Source organism: Cervus elaphus, chromosome 33 (genome assembly GCF_910594005.1).
Source record: "Cervus elaphus chromosome 33, mCerEla1.1, whole genome shotgun sequence".
NCBI classification, from domain to species: domain Eukaryota; kingdom Metazoa; phylum Chordata; class Mammalia; order Artiodactyla; family Cervidae; genus Cervus; species Cervus elaphus.
In genome coordinates, this window is record NC_057847.1 from 46,763,808 (window position 1) to 46,780,226 (window position 16,419).

Consider the following 16,419-nt stretch of genomic DNA (forward strand, 5'->3'; position numbering starts at 1 on the left):
TCATGAGAAACATCTCCTGAGGGTGTCCAGTACCCTCACGCTGTACCAGGGCTCCTTAGAATTCGAGTCCAGACTTTCCTTCTTCTGGAAGTGTCCCAGACCTTAGACATATGGTTCATTTCTTCCTTTATCAGAACTGTTTCTGGCTACTAAGCTGGAGAGGCCCACACTATGACCATCTCATGGTAAAATGGACTATAAAGGGTTATTCTTGAGTAACACTTTTTAAAAATAGAGTGTTAACCCAAGGCCTTTACTCTCTCATGGTTATAAGTTCAATGACATCGACAGGCAAATAAGGGAGGTATTTCCTGGTGAAACTTTCTAAACATAGCTCATGTGCTTGACTATGGAATTTACTATAAATTCTAATTACAAGGGAAGTATTCTAAAACATTCATATCAAAACTTTTTTAGAAAAAGTTACATCTTTAAGTAGATTCTCTTTTAAATTGTACAAAATATTTTTACCTTACTTGTTAAGCAAATGTAAACTAGGCAGTATAGTTTAGTTGACGGGAAAAATATTAGGAATCAGAAGTTCTCCATTTTAGTCTTAGCCCTGCCACCTGCTTAGGGTGTGACCTTGAACTTGACTCGTGGAGTCTTCAGTTTTCTGTTTTATAAAATTGAGTTGATAATATTAACCTTTTTCTCTCACATTAGTGGTGGGGAAAATCAAAAGAAATAATATATCTATGAAACTACGAAGTGTGATATAAATAAGATGTCCCTATCATTAGACTTATGTCTTTATTCTTTTCTTCAGTACAAGTACAAGGAAGGCTACCGCAAACAGCTTGGCCACCACATTGGGGCCCGAAATGTTAAGGATGACCCCAAGATGATGTGGTCCATCCACGCGGCCAAGATCCAGAGTGACCGGGAGTACAAGAAAGACTTTGAGAAGTGGAAGACCAAGTTTAGTAGCCCAGTGGACATGATGGGGATGGTGCAGGCCAAGAAGTGTCAGATCCTTGTAAGCGACGTAGACTATAAGCATCCGCTTCATGAATGGACCTGTCTGCCTGATCAGAATGACATCATTCAGGCTCGCAAGGCTTATGACCTTCAGAGTGATGTGAGTGGATTTAATGTTCTTCAGCAAGGTTTCAAGAAGGGATTCTAACTTTTTTGTGTGCCACGGAACCTTTTGGCAGTCTTGTGAAACTTGTGGAAAACTTCTCAGGACAATATCATGAAAAGCATAAAATTATATACACATACATTGGTTTCAGAAGAAACCAATCACATTGGAAAATGGTTATCAAAAGTATTAAACTAAGGAAGAGAAAGGATAAATTAGGAGTTGGGGACTAACAGATACACACTCCATAAAATAGATGAACAGCAAGGACATACTATATAGCACAAGGAGCTATATTATCTTATAATAACCTAAAATGGAAAAGAATCTGAAAAAGAACATATATATATAGATCTATATTCAGTTATATAACTGAATCACTGCTGTCTACCTGAAACTAACACAACATTGTAAATCAACTATACTTCAGTTTTTAAAACTTAAAAATAAAATTAGAGTATCAGAAAAAACTGAATCTGTGAGGTACTAATTTATATATATGCTTTTTACTGAAGTGATTGTAGTGTATTATATGTTACAGGTACACAATACAATGATTCACAATTTTTAAACATACTCCATTTACAGTTATTGTAAAATGTTGGCTTTATTCCTAACATTGTACAGTATACCCTTGTAGCTAATTTTATGCATAAAAGTTTATAGATTGTCCTTGGGACTCATACTACCTTATTGGTATAGTAGCTCCTTGTTTTCTTGATCAGGCTCTGATAAGTAGTCACTTTTGGGAGAATGATAAAAGTAGTGGCATTTAAAAAAATAGTTTTCCAAAAAGCCATAGAAACAAAAAGAACTGTAACTGTTACTTATATGAAAAATTCTTCATCAGCCAATTATTTAAATTGAAAGAAAAAATGTGAAAGCAGGACAAAATATATTTTTTTGCTTGAACTACAACACAAGAAAGGAGACTGAGGATAAGCTAAAAATAAAAATATATATGCTCTTTGGCTTAGAAGCATGAATATAAAATCATGTGAAAAATGGTCCCATTTTTGCTGTCCCCAGAAAGCACATTGATTCAACATGCAGTAATATTCATCCTTTCTTTATGTTGCACAATGGCTGTGAAGGTCACTGCTTAAGGAGATAGGAAGAAATTGTATTCTAACAGAGAAGTATTCCCATACAAACAGATATGGGCAATCAAATCAGATAATAAACACGTTGTATTGGGAGGCAGGCAGAAATTTTCTTAAAGTGGTTTTGTATCAATGAAATCACGTATTATTAGAGATTTCATAGGTCTCTAAAAGAGTAGACATTGCCTACCTTCAGGGACAAAGTGTTGAACTAGATGTTCCACACCAAAGTAAAGCAGTACTGTGTCTTTTCAGAAATTTACCCAAATGAGTTGCAAAATTATACACCATCTGTCTATGCTAAATTATGAGATATCAGGTTGTGGAGATAATCTCTACAAATATTTGACATTGTTTCATTTTCAGGCTATTTACAAGGCTGATCTTGAGTGGCTAAGAGGCATTGGATGGGTGCCCATTGGCTCTGTGGTGGTCGAGAATGTGAAGAGAGCCGGAGATATCCTGAGTGAAAGGAAGTACCGCCAGCCTGCAGTCCAGCTCAAGTTCACAAGCATTACAGACACCCCAGAGATTGTCCTAGCAAAGAATAATGCCCTGAACGTGAGCAAGGTGAGTCTTCAGCTGTGGCCAGTTGCCTGAGTCATACCTTCCTTATACTGGGCTCATAAAGTGAGAAACGTCCTGGAGGGTTTCCAGAGAAAGAAGAGGTAGGTGATGGGCCTGATTCTCATGTAGGCCTTCAACAAAGCTCGAATCCTAGCTGGACCTGCATGCTCTTCTTAACCCTGACCCCACATTCTCTGTGTGCATGGGGAAGCACAGCCTAAAACAAGTTCTCTGGGGGTAAAGCACACATTCTTCTGAGCAGTGACCTGGAGACGTCCACAAATGCAATTGGTGTCTCAAGCCACTGGTGTCTCTTTATCCATCTTATAAAAAACATACCGCTGTTTCACATTTTGTTCAGAAGTCTGAGAAACACTGTGCATAGCAGTGTCAGTGCAGATCTCAAGTTAGTTGCTTGTGGAAATCCCACTTTGGAAAGTGAGCTGTTACTGCTGCTTTCAGTTTTATTACACAAAATAGATGATTGCTTCTTTCCTCCAGAATTCTGGCAGTCTGCTTATTGATATTGGGCTAATTTCTTCATCCAGTAGGTAAACCCTTAGTATGCACATTTGAAGTTGAATTGAACTTTTCTGAATTCTCCCACACCTGCCTGAATATCTTCCAAATATCAGGGCAATGAAATTGTGTGCTCAGTGCAAAGTACGAAATTGGCTTTCAGATAGCAAACTGCTAAGTTTGGGGTATTAAAACTCCAGAAAGTCTATTCTATACCGTACTCATCAACAGAGCACCCACCATGAAAATAACAACAGGAAACATCATAAAATTTGTTGAGTTCCTTCTATGACTCAGGCGCTATACATATATTACAGTTAATCTCTAAAAAATACTCAGTAAAGTTATATACCAATTTCACCTCAACTAAAGGAAAGAGACAAGCATAAAGTTTTTTAAAAAACTTTAATTAGAAAGGTATGATTATCCTCCCCCTCAAAAAAAATGACAAGTGTGAGGCCTTATGTACCTTTCTCGAGATCACTCAGCTTAGACATAGAGGAGCTGAGTTTGACCTTGGGATTGACTCTGAAATCTAGGGATTTCTACTATATCATGGTTCTATAGCTGAGCTCCATCCTTGAAGTTTCTATGAGTAAGCCTGAGAGTCACAGAATAAAAAGAATTAATAATTGAGATCATGATGTTGTTTTCCATTGGCTATAAAACTATTATGTGTCTGTTTAAACATGGCCATGATTTACTCTCTCCCCTTTTAGCTTCCCTCGCCTCCAAATAAGCTTTAAAAGGTTATCTTACAGCTAAATGAAATAAATTTGATAATAACTGCAATGTATTGGCTTTAACAAAGAGGTTTACCTTACTTCCCCCATAGCATTTATACACGGAAGCCTGGGATGCTGACAAAACCTCCATCCATGTGATGCCAGACACCCCGGAAATCTTGCTGGCCAAGAGCAATTCTGCCAATATCAGCCATGTAAGAGATTTCCTCATTGTTGTTTCAGCCTTTAGTCTAGAACTAGTTAAAATCCTGTTACCATCTTACCACCTTCCTTACTAGAATTGGCCTATTAACTTTCTACGACACTTTTCTTTTTCTGTTGTATATTATCCTCCATCTAGAAACTTTACACCAAGGGGTGGGATGAATCAAAGATGAAGGACTATGATCTGAGAGCTGATGCCATTTCCATCAAAAGTGCCAAGGCCTCGAGGGACATTGCCAGTGACGTAAGTGCTCTCTGTCTGACCCCCTTGGTCTCACCTTGCTGAACAACCATAGTGCAGCTAGAGGGTCACACTTGGTAATTGCTTCTTCTTGTTGTTTCCTTTTGCTGTCCCAGAGAAGAAAAACACATTTTGAAATTGTAGTCACAGTTGTTGCATAAAAAGTTTTCAGCAGTGAAGATATATGATTATAGTTACCTTTATGATAGCATAAAACATTAGTTTAAAATTGTTCAGAGATGTCAAAATATTTGCAAGGTAAAACTCTTGTCCATTTCTTGTGGGTTTTCATATTCTCTGTGATTGTCAGCATGCATATGGTATTAAAATCAAGCTTCTAAACCTGCATCTCTCGTGTTTTAGTACAAATACAAAGAAGCATATGAGAAACACAAAGGCCACCACATTGGAGCCCGGAGTGTTGAAGACGACCCCAGGATTATGTGCGCCATGAATGCAGGGAAGATTCAAAGTGAAAGGGAGTACAAGAAGGAGTTCCAGAAGTGGAAAACCAAGTTCAGTAGCCCAGTGGACATGTTAGGCATCTTGCAGGCCAAGAAATGTCAGACTCTGGTCAGTGACATTGACTATCGAAATTACCTGCATCACTGGACATGCTTACCTGATCAAAACGACATTATCCAAGCCAAGAAGGCCTATGACCTGCAGAGTGATGTGAGTAATGTGAACTTCAGGAAAGGCGGAATGGGAGGACATAGATTTCTTAACTGTCCAGACAGTGCCTCTGTGGACTGACCCATGAGTTGTTCACTGCGCCACCTCAGGGAGCACCATTCACACTGTTAAAACCTCTGTTTAGGAGTTACATTATGGGAATCAAAGAACGTTAGATAAAGAACTCTGCTTAGGTCATGTCCTTTTTCCCTAGCCTAGATTCCAGATTTTTTTTTTTTTTTCACATCCTTTGTATTGTCTGGCAATGAAAATATATTTTAGATTAACATAAATTATCTGAATATTAAAAATAACTGCCACTATTGAACTATATCCAAAACACTGTACACAGTTTTCTTGGGTCAGTTATTATGGGATGAAAAGGGAATGAGATTCAACAAAATATCTTTAAATTTTTTCAGTTATATGATTTCTTTGTAATATTGAATCATGAAATTTAGCATTACTACCATTTTATTCCTAATCATGCCTAGCATAAAAAATTCTTCTTTAACATGGATTTCCCTGGTTGAAACTCTGTGCTACCAGTGCAGGGGGGGACACAGGTTTGATCCACTGGTTGGGGAAGTTCCACATGCCATGTGGCTAAATGAATGAATAAATAGAGCCCTTATTTTTTTAAAAAATTATTTTCCTCTGGATATTGAAAATTGAAAAATTACTCTGGATATTGAAACCTCTGAGTCATGTAAAATCTCGGGTCCTACTTTTTTAGAACCACCATCTCTTGGGCTTATGAACCCCTCGACCCCATGAACTTACTTTTCAATTCAGGGGGGCTGTGTCTCACACTTGGAACAATTTTTGGGTCTAATGTCTCTGTAGAATGTGTACAAGTCAGACCTGGAATGGCTGCGTGGCATCGGCTGGATGCCAGAAGGCTCAGTGGAAATGAACAGGGTGAAGAATGCCCAGGACCTGATCAATGAAAGACTCTACAGGACACGCCCAGAAGCCTTGGCATTTACTTCCATCGTCGACACGCCAGAGGTCATCCTGGCAAAAGCCAATTCTCTGCAAATGAGTGAGGTAAGAACCATCCTACTGCCAGGCTCTCCTCTTGTGGGACTTTCTCTTCAGAAGATGCCACCCAAATGGAGCAAATGGATTGTGTCCCTTCAAAGACCTAAATTGATGGGAGCAGCTCTAAGAATCTCTTGGCTAGTTTAGTGAAGGCACATGCCAAGTAGAGCTGTGATAAATGCCAGTGTGCCTTTCTGCTATCTCACACACAGATTTGGAAGCACTCAAATGAGAACTGTCACTATATGACACTGCAGGAAAGCAAGCACCTATTACAAAACTTACAGCATAATGCTCCACGTTAAATGGTAGAGTATTGTATTAGTCAGGGTCCTCCAGAGAAACAGAGCTAAACGGGATGTATGAGACAGAGGTTTATTTTATGGAATTGACTCACGTGATTGTGGAGGCTGGCATGTCCAAAGTTTGCAAGATAGGCCAACTGGCTGGAGACCCAGGAAGACAGGTCCAAGGCAATTGGCTGACAGGATTACCCTTGCCCAGGGGAGGTCAGTCTTTTTTCTCTTAAAGCTTTCATCTGATGGGATGAAGCCCCCCCACCTCCCATATCATAGAGGGTAATCTACTTCACCCAAAGTCTACTGGTATGAATGTTAATCTGTTCTAAAAAATACCTTCACAGAAACAGCTAGAATAATATTTGATGAAATACCTGGGTACTGCAGCCTAGTCAAGTTGACACAAAAAACTAACCATTGCAACCATAGCACAAAACTTTTTTCCAGCTTAAATAGTTGCAAAGGCTTAAGTTTCAAATATCTATCACTGTATTAAAATAATATTTTCCTTCTCTCCACAGAAACTGTATCAAGAAGACTGGAATAAAGATAAAACCAACATAAGGATTCCTTCTGACACACCACTCATACTACAGGCTCAAATCAATGCCATGCAAATCAGCAATGTAAGAAGCATAATATGGAGTATAAAGGTCTTTGAGGGGCAGTATCTGTCAGCATATGGAATGTGTTATAATGGATGAATTACCCACCTTAGAAGTGTTTATAGCTTGGGGTGCCAGATACTTTCTATTTAGCTACCATTCCCAAGGCAATATGAATGGAACTTCTCCTTCAAACCTTAGTTTAGATACACATCTGGGTCCCTGCACTGTGAGAGTTGGGATACCTGAATCTTACTGATGTCCTCCTTTCAACCTGGAAGTCATTGTCCTACATCCAATGCCCACAGCTCAGTTTCATCATATACTAATTGAGAATAATGAAATCCCTAGTTAAGTGCCTCTTACATAAGGAAGTATAAGAGGTAACAGTGTCTATTGTCTTTATAGGTTTTGGATTGATCCAAAACTTTCTTGTTTAACATTTCAAGGCCATAAGAAAAATCAAAACTTTTAATTATGTGGAGAGTGTAGGATAGGTATGATATCTATGTCACATCCCTTTAGCAGAGTCCTTTGAAAAGTCAAAAGGCAACATTAGGAAAAAAATCTTACCTAGTCTTATATGGTAGTTAGATGAAGGTTTTCTAGGTTCACGGTTGATTCTTAGTTCCCATGTGTAAGGGGATAGTTTCACATTGTACTGGATGGATGCAAATAGTTCAAGCAATAGTAGCTTTAGATAAAGATGCTCAACATCACTCATTCTCAGAGAAATGCAAATCAAAACCACAATGAGGTACCATTACACGCCAGTCAGGATGGCTGCTATCCAAAAGTCTACAAGCAATAAATGCTGGAGAGGGTGTGGAGAAAAGGGAACCCTCTTACACTGTTGGTGGGAATGCAAACTAGTACAGCCGCTATGGAGAACAGTGTGAAGATTTCTTAAAAAACTGGAAATAGAACTGCCATATGACCCAGCAATCCCACTTCTGGGCATACACACTGAGGAAACCAGAGCTGAAAGAGACACGTGCACCCCAATGTTCCTTGCAGCACTGTTTACAACAGCCAGGACATGGAAGCAACCTAGATGCCCATCAGCAGACAAATGGATAAGGAAGCTGTGGTATATATACACCATGGAATATTACTCAGCCATTAAAAAGAATTCATTTGAATCAGTTCTAATGAGATGGATGAAACTAGAGCCCATTATACAGAGTGAAGTAAGCCAGAAAGATAAAGACCAATACAGTATACTAATGCATATATATGGAATTTAGAAAGATGGTAACGATAACCCTATATGCAAAGCAGAAAAAGACACAGATGTACAGAACAGAATTTTGGACTCTGTGGGAGAAGGCGAGGGTGGGATGTTTTGAGAGAACAGCATCAAAACATGTATATTATCAAGGGTGAAACAGATCACCAGCCCAGGTGGGATGCGTGAGACAAGTGCTCGGGCCTGGTGCACTGGGAAGACCCAGAGGAATCGGGTGGAGAGGGAGGTGGGAGGGGGGATCAGGATGGGGAATACATGTAAATCCATGGCTGATTCATGTCAATGTGTGACAAAAACCATTACAATATTGTAAAGTAATTAGCCTCCAACTAATAAAAATAAATGAAAAAAAATAGATGTTTAGCTTTAAAATTATAATCACAAGTACCCTGTGATCCATAAAATACACAGGCAATAATTGAAAGAACTCAGAAGTGACTGTTATTTTTCTTAAGCTGCCATCATGTGCTGTGTGCTTTATGATTCACAGTATAACTACTTTGAGTCTGTCCACTGATTTTCAATTCTTATAAGCAAACCTGTGTTTTCCCTCAACAGAAACTCTACCAGAAAGACTGGGATGAGGCCAAGCAGAAAGGCTATGACTTGAGAGCAGATGCCATTGAAATCAAGCATGCCAAAGCCTCCAGAGAAATTGCCAGTGAGGTACAGCTCCTTCTAGTTCATTCTGGGTTTTCTACTCTATACAACAAATTGGGAAAGGATTTTTCAAGAATTTTGCTTTGTTTTGATTTGCTTTAAAATTTTTGTGCTAAAAACTCTTTTAAAATATTAAAATGGGATGAAAAACACTAAGGTAAACATAGATGAAGTATATGTGTAAATCACTTCTAAGTTGTTTCTAAGCAGAAGTGAAATATCATGAAGAATCTATACAAAATTCTCAGGAAAAATTTAGGAGCCAGTACAATGTGATTTTTAATCCTCCACATTTTTATGACATTCTCCATAAACACAAATCACTTGAAAGTTTTATGTTAGACTTAAGACTGAAATCACATTTTATATACAAGATCTTATGCTGGAGGCATATGTATAATGTTCCGAATAACTATTTGAAGTTCATTTAACAGTAATTTAAAAATTTACCAGCAGTCAAATCAATTATCCTACCAAGGCCCAGCTCCAAATCTTTAAGCCACCTTCTTTCCTTTTCTTCAAATTCTTTATTTTTTATCTTATGTATCCAGCTGTCTCTTCCTTCTTATTTCTTATTTTTATCTCTAAAGACCATAGTCAATCCACAGTATCTGCCTTATTCCTAGTTTCTCTCTCTCCCCATGTTGTCCAAATGTTCTTTGTGTTATCCAAATATAGGAAAGAGAAACTGTCTTACTCTGGCCCTAAGACATTTAGAATAAGTGGAAACTCTTGTCCACAGGCCTTTTGTTATCATCTTCTGATTTGAACCATCAACCTTGTTTTCCGTTCCTGAAACACACACCTTTCTTGTCTGTCTCCAGAACCACACATACGACTTTTTCCTACCTCAGTTACCTTCAGTAGTCTTGGGGACCATTTGACCTAATTTCCACTTGCCAGGCAACCTTGGGAATAATGATTGCCACCCCACTGTATCTTATTTTTCCCATTTGAAATATGCGATAATACTAATATCAACATCACAGAGATGTTATGAGGATTAAATGAGGTTATAATTGCATCTATTCAACTATTTTTAACTAAAGAACTCAGCTGTTTCATATGAATTGACCTAATACTTTGAAGCACTCATAATAGTGTCTGACATAGAGTGATTGCTCAGTAACCGTTAGCTATTATTTTTTTATTAATCTTGTCCACCATACTATATCCCTTCTGACTTGCTCATGTCTTCAATGAAAGTGTTTAAAATAGCCCTGTCTAATTTTCTTAAAGTGAACTGAAATATATAGTGACTGCCCATGTTGAGCCAATTCACATTAAGGCTAAAGAAATATTCCAAAAGCATTTAATGTAAAGTCCTCTTCATACATTATTTTCATATGTCTTTTTATCTATTTTTTTCATAACTGTAGTACAAATACAAAGAAGGTTACCGTAAGCAACTGGGCCACCATGTGGGTTTCCGCACCCTGCAAGATGACCCCAAATTGGTATGGGCTATCCATGCTGCCAAGATTCAGAGTGACAGAGAATACAAGAAAGCTTATGAGAAGTCTAAAGGAATTCACAATACACCGCTGGACATGATGTCCATTGTTCAGGCCAAGAAGTGCCAGGTCCTGGTTAGCGACATTGATTATCGCAATTACCTGCACCAGTGGATTTGTCTGCCAGATCAGAATGATGTGATCCAGGCAAAGAAAGCCTACGAACTGCAGAGCGATGTGCGTATCCTATCTCCAGACTCCTGGGAGATGTGTGTCTGTGTGTCTAATCACCGTGTATTCCCTAAGGATATAATTTAAATACTGATCTTAATAGAATCTAACATATTCTGTATATTTCTATGGAGTTTTTCTGAACATTTTCTATCTTATAGAGGATTCCTTCTTTTAGAAGGCCTTATTCATCAAGATGAAAATCACTCTTATTCCATGTAATTAGGTAGAAAATTTCAATCCCAGTTGTCCTGGTCCATTACATTTGCATGATCAGGTATCTAAATGTCAGAAACAGAGATAAGCATAAGAAAATGTTGGATTTCAAGTTTATCTGACACATATAGGAAAAATGTATAAATATATGTTTATATATTTATGTATATACATATTTAAATAATTTTAGAGAGAGAAAAAAGGAGAAGTGTACATAGATATAAGTATGTATTTTGTTTATCATTATATGTGTGGTACACTGGTAAAGAATCTGCCTGCCAACACAGGAGATGCAAAAGACACAGGTTCTGTCCCTGGGTCAGAAAGATCCCCTGGAGGAGGAAATGGCAAGCCACTCCAGTATTCTTTCCTGGAAAATTCCATGGACAGAAGAACCTGGCGGGTTACTGTCCGTGGATTTGCAAAGAGTTGGACACAACCAAGCAACTGAGCACATACCTGCTTCAAAGGACCTTTTTATCTCAGATTCCTAGAGATGTTTTCCCCAGTGACACGTCAAAGACAGGCTTCAGGTAGTGAGCACAGAAGCTCAGTCTTCCGTAAAAACGAAATTATGTGTCATTGCAATCTCTCATTCCACAAGTGCTAGTTGCCAGCCCTGCTCCAGTTCCTTTATGATCCTCTAAACTTCTTGCAGACATGTGTGCCAAAGATGTAACACTCAAATGTTAACATCTGATATTGATCCTTGAGTTTTCTGGCACTGGCCACCCAGCTGGTTTAAGTAGAGGTTGTGTGTGGTTTGCTGACATCATCCTCTAGTACATGAATTGACTCTTCTGAGCTCTGTGGTCCTCTCCTTCTTATAGAACGTGTACAAATCAGACCTGGAATGGCTGAAGGGTATTGGATGGTTGCCAGAGGGTTCCGTGGAAGTGATGAGAGTAAAGAATGCCCAGAATCTCCTGAACGAAAGGTTGTATCGCACAAGGCCTGAGGCTCTCAAATTCACCAGCATTGTTGACACCCCTGAAGTTATTCTGGCAAAGATAAATTCTGTACAGATCAGTGAGGTAAGTCAATTGATGATATGTTCAGACAAATGGAATGTCTCAATAAAAATTGTGAACTTTATTTTCTAATTTTCCTTGTTATGGCTTCTTAGATACACCCATCATTTTAAAATGGACTTTTAATTTTCAAATACATGTTTTTTTTAAAGTTTCTTTGATATTAATTTCTCATTTTGACATTAATTTCTCATTTAAATGCTTTCTTCTCTGCAATCACCGTCTGTGTTTTTTCAGTCTTTTAGCTGTGTTGATGCTTTCAATGGCTAAGTCAAAGATCTCTCTTGGTAAATGTCACACCGCACTTGAAAATATGTGGGTTATTTACAGATACCTTTTGATATTGATTCCTAACATAATTCCACAGTGATAACAGAACAGACTCTGTATGATTTTAATACCTTTAGACCATTAAACTTTTGCATGGTATTTTATGTCCCTGGATATGTTTCAGTGTCTCCTGGTTTATTGTCTATGGGAACTGGAATAGAATTTGTATCCTACTATTGTGTGAAAATTGTATAAATTTTAATATTGTAGAATTGGTTCATAATCCTTTTCAGATCTGCTATATCCTTATACTTTTCTGTATATTCATTTTGTTAATTTTTGAGAGTTTGATATTGAAACTCCAACTGAAAATTTATCTACTTAAGATTTATTTATCTACTTAAGAAATAACATTTATTAAGAAAAATCCTTTATCTACTTAAGAAATAACATACTATATAATAGAACTATATGTAACTTTGTTCTGTATCTTCCAAGTCTCCTGTAAATGTGTTATCATACTTTCATAATTTAAAAAAGAGAAAAGAAAAAAATTGTAATTGTGAACTTTAAACTGCTAACACCAGGATTAGAATCTTGAATCTTGAGCATGCATGTATCCAGATAGAATCTCACGTAAACAATCAATAACAGCATTCACAATTCATTTGCTTAGATAACTCTTTGGTCAGTATAAGTGTGGTAGGCATCTTCATGTTCCATAGACTCTGATGTACACTTTGAACACATTTTGAAACCTGGCCTGTGTACAGGTCCACCAGTTAATACCATGACCACAAAATTGCCACCTTTTTATTGCTGTTCAATGGTGGAATAAGTTGAAAGTCCAGAGGCAGTTCCAATATTAGACATTATGATAGTTATTTGGGCCAAGAAAGCCAGGACTCGATTAGAAATGTGGATTATCACAGTTACTTGCAATGAGGGCTTATCTGCCAGATAATTACATGTGAATAAATAAAAGAGGATAAGTTTAGTTCATGTTTCTGATTCATTTTACATTTATAACACACATGAATGTGTTCTTGTTGGAGTCACTTTGGGCACCTTCTGAATAAAAACACAGATGAAAACAAAATGCGATTTACATTTATATCTGAACACATCCAAAGAGAAACTTTCATCATACCTATAGTTTTACTCATGTAGTAATTGGTTTATTTACTAATCAACGATCCTTTGTTTTTCCTTTTTACCAGCCATTGTATCGTGATGCCTGGGAGAAAGAGAAGGCGAATGTGAATGTACCAGCTGATACTCCCTTGATGCTGCAGTCCAAGATCAATGCCATGCAGATCAGCAATGTAAGGCCGGGCACACCCACTTGTTTCACACCATGTTCTCTGCCTCACCAAACCTCTCCTTAGTGTGCTTCAGAGAGCACTTAGCAATAGGCATTTCATTAACATTCCTTTTACTTCTAGTCCTTAATGATAAGTGCCGTATGTGTGTGTACACACACCTGAGTGTGTTTATAATATGTCCTTATCCTTTTTAGTAGGAAAAATGTGGTTTACACCAAACACATGACATCAAAACATAGATATGCATGTATAGTAATATTTAGTTTTCGTTTTTAATGGCCTATCATTGATTTTTATTTTTAAAGGCCAAACTATGCACACATAATTTTTCTCACTTTCATATGATTTGTTGTCCTTTAAATCCTCTTCTTTAAAAAAAAAAAAAAAAAAGATCCAGGAAGAGAATTTTGATAAATGTCATTAAAATGTGCTAGAATTTAAGTTCAGTATGAAACCAGTCTATTTTGTAAATCTTAAGGGAAAGTTAATTTTTCAGTTAACTGTTAACATGTATTTTTGAACACATCAGTCGTGCTGACTCAGTAGCCCCCTCTTCAGACTGACTGTGGCATTGCAATCTCCATTTGCAGAAACAATATCAGCAAGCTTGGGAAGATGTCAAGATGACTGGCTATGACCTGAGGGCAGACGCCATTGGGATCCAGCATGCCAAGGCTTCCAGGGACATTGCCAGTGATGTGAGAGCTCCTTTTTGCTCGGCCTTAACAAACACTAATTCACAGACAGTCAGAGAGATAAAACTGTACTAATCTTTAACATAATTCCCTAGGAATTATATTTAAGTAGAATGAAGGGCATTGTTACTAGTGTCTTGCTTTAAAATTCCAAATTCAAGAACAACTTTGACAACAATTTGATGACTTTTACTTCTCTGCTTATTTCCACACTTCATATATTTAAGCACAGATTTTGATTTTCTTTTCAGTATCTTCTCAGTATCAGTTAATGTATAAACACTTACAGAGATCCAGTGGGCACAGAGAATTCTATTGTTTCTTGAAGTGCAGCATGCCTAGGTGATTCCTGGGACAATTTTATGTAGTACCTGGACAAGTATTTTTAAGACAGTTACATTTGTTTTAACGTATGCTAGAAAAACACTGATTTTGCCCACTTAGATAGGATTATAAATTTTTAAATAAAAATTATAAATAAGTTTAAACCTTAAAATATATTTATGTAGGCAAGAAATCAAGTTGAAAAAAAGTAAAATATGAAGTACAAGTAGTATTGTCATAAAACTTCATGGCAGAACATGAGAGCATGGCACACAATGACTGAAGTTTGGGAAACAGTGGACAGTCCTATACTGGAGGATAATCCAGAAGCACAGTTCTTGCCTTTGAGGTGTTCACAATGTTTTCATGAATATAGATGTAGAAGGCAAACCAGAGTATCAAGTATAAAACTTGTAGTAAGAATTTAAAGGAAAACAGTGCCCCCAAAAGGGTAATATGAGGGAGTTATTTGAGTAGGCTGTCCAGAAAAAGTTAGTTTGGAGAAACAAATCTTCTTTCTTCTGTTCACATCCACCAGTATCTATACAAAACTGCTTACGAGAAACAGAAAGGTCATTACATTGGGTGTCGCAGTGCCAAGGAAGACCCTAAACTGGTCTGGGCAGCAAATGTGATGAAGATGCAGAATGACAGGCTGTACAAAAAGGCATACAATGACCACAAGGCCAGGATCACCATCCCGGTGGACATGGTGTCCATCAACGCTGCCAAAGAAGGCCAGGCGTTAGCAAGCGATGTGGACTATCGCCAGTACCTACACCAGTGGTCTTGCTTTCCTGACCAGAATGACGTGATCCAAGCCAGGAAAGCCTATGACCTGCAGAGTGACGTAAGTCGTTGCTGTGGTGCCTGGGGGTGGGCGGGGTGACTATTCCCCAGGAAGACAGCCTTCCACAGCTTTGCCCGGTCACTCCTTCCAAGGTTCAGGAACGTTCTCCCTGCCTGAGCACTTGCCTGGGATATCTTACTGGGTTTGTTCATCACAAGCCTTACTTCTGGGCTTATTCAGAAAGTTTTCATCTTCATTGTTAGTGGTGCTACCACAGTTTTTCTATAGATTTCGTTAATGTACTCATTGTTTGTAGCTTATTAAATATCGTGTTTCTTCAGTTGAAGAATGACAGGGGCTGTCTTCTTGAAATTAATTTAAAAGATTAGCAAGATGCTCTAAGCTCACTCATTTCCCTTAACTTTGTATTCTTCACAACATGTTTCATTAGTTTGCCCAAAGTATTTTAAGATTTACTTATATTTTCTAACCATTCGATCTTTTGAAAATAATGAGTTCTATCAGGATATTTGTTTCTTGTACAGAATGAATTCCTTCTTTTTATTATCTGAACTTCCCTTAAGCTTCAGTTGATATTTTTATATAATAAATGAGTTTGTTATAGAAGAGTATACCCATCATTTGAAATGATTGCCATTTGGTGAATTTAGTCCAGTTTCTAGATAAATGCATTCTCTTCATTAACATGGGTGTATTAAAGAATGCATATCAATCAAGTTCTTAAAGAATGAGAAAGGAAAGCTTCAAAACCTATGTAATCCTCTTCAAGAATCCTTCTAGATTTTGGGTATCTGTCATGCTTCACACACTAAAACATATAACCTTCTTCACTGAGGTAGAAATTTCCCTGCATTTTGACTCCTCTTACTCCTTATTTTAGCTTGATATTTGTATCTTATTAGTTATTAATATACTATTTCTGAAGAACACAATGGTTTTTTAATGAAATTAATAACTGGTGTTTCACATAGAGCAATTTTATCTGGTTAACCACTTACATATTCCTGAGAAAACATGTTGAAATAGCCAAGAAAATGCAAATCCCAGTTCAAAAGGAAGTGCT

The 16,419-nt window shown here is 37.5% G+C and overlaps 1 protein-coding gene across 1 annotated transcript in view; it reads left to right on the plus strand.

Moving 5' to 3' along the window:
• Window positions 1–16,419, plus strand: part of NEB (nebulin) — a 220,594-nt gene that overhangs the window by 122,322 nt on the left and 81,853 nt on the right. Inside the window, 13 exon segments of the mRNA XM_043894059.1 lie at window positions 770–1,081; window positions 2,557–2,760; window positions 4,112–4,216; window positions 4,363–4,470; window positions 4,831–5,142; window positions 5,989–6,192; window positions 7,007–7,111; window positions 8,898–9,005; window positions 10,379–10,690; window positions 11,731–11,934; window positions 13,422–13,526; window positions 14,117–14,224; window positions 15,084–15,395. Coding sequence (XP_043749994.1) covers window positions 770–1,081; window positions 2,557–2,760; window positions 4,112–4,216; window positions 4,363–4,470; window positions 4,831–5,142; window positions 5,989–6,192; window positions 7,007–7,111; window positions 8,898–9,005; window positions 10,379–10,690; window positions 11,731–11,934; window positions 13,422–13,526; window positions 14,117–14,224; window positions 15,084–15,395 — 2,499 coding nt within the window.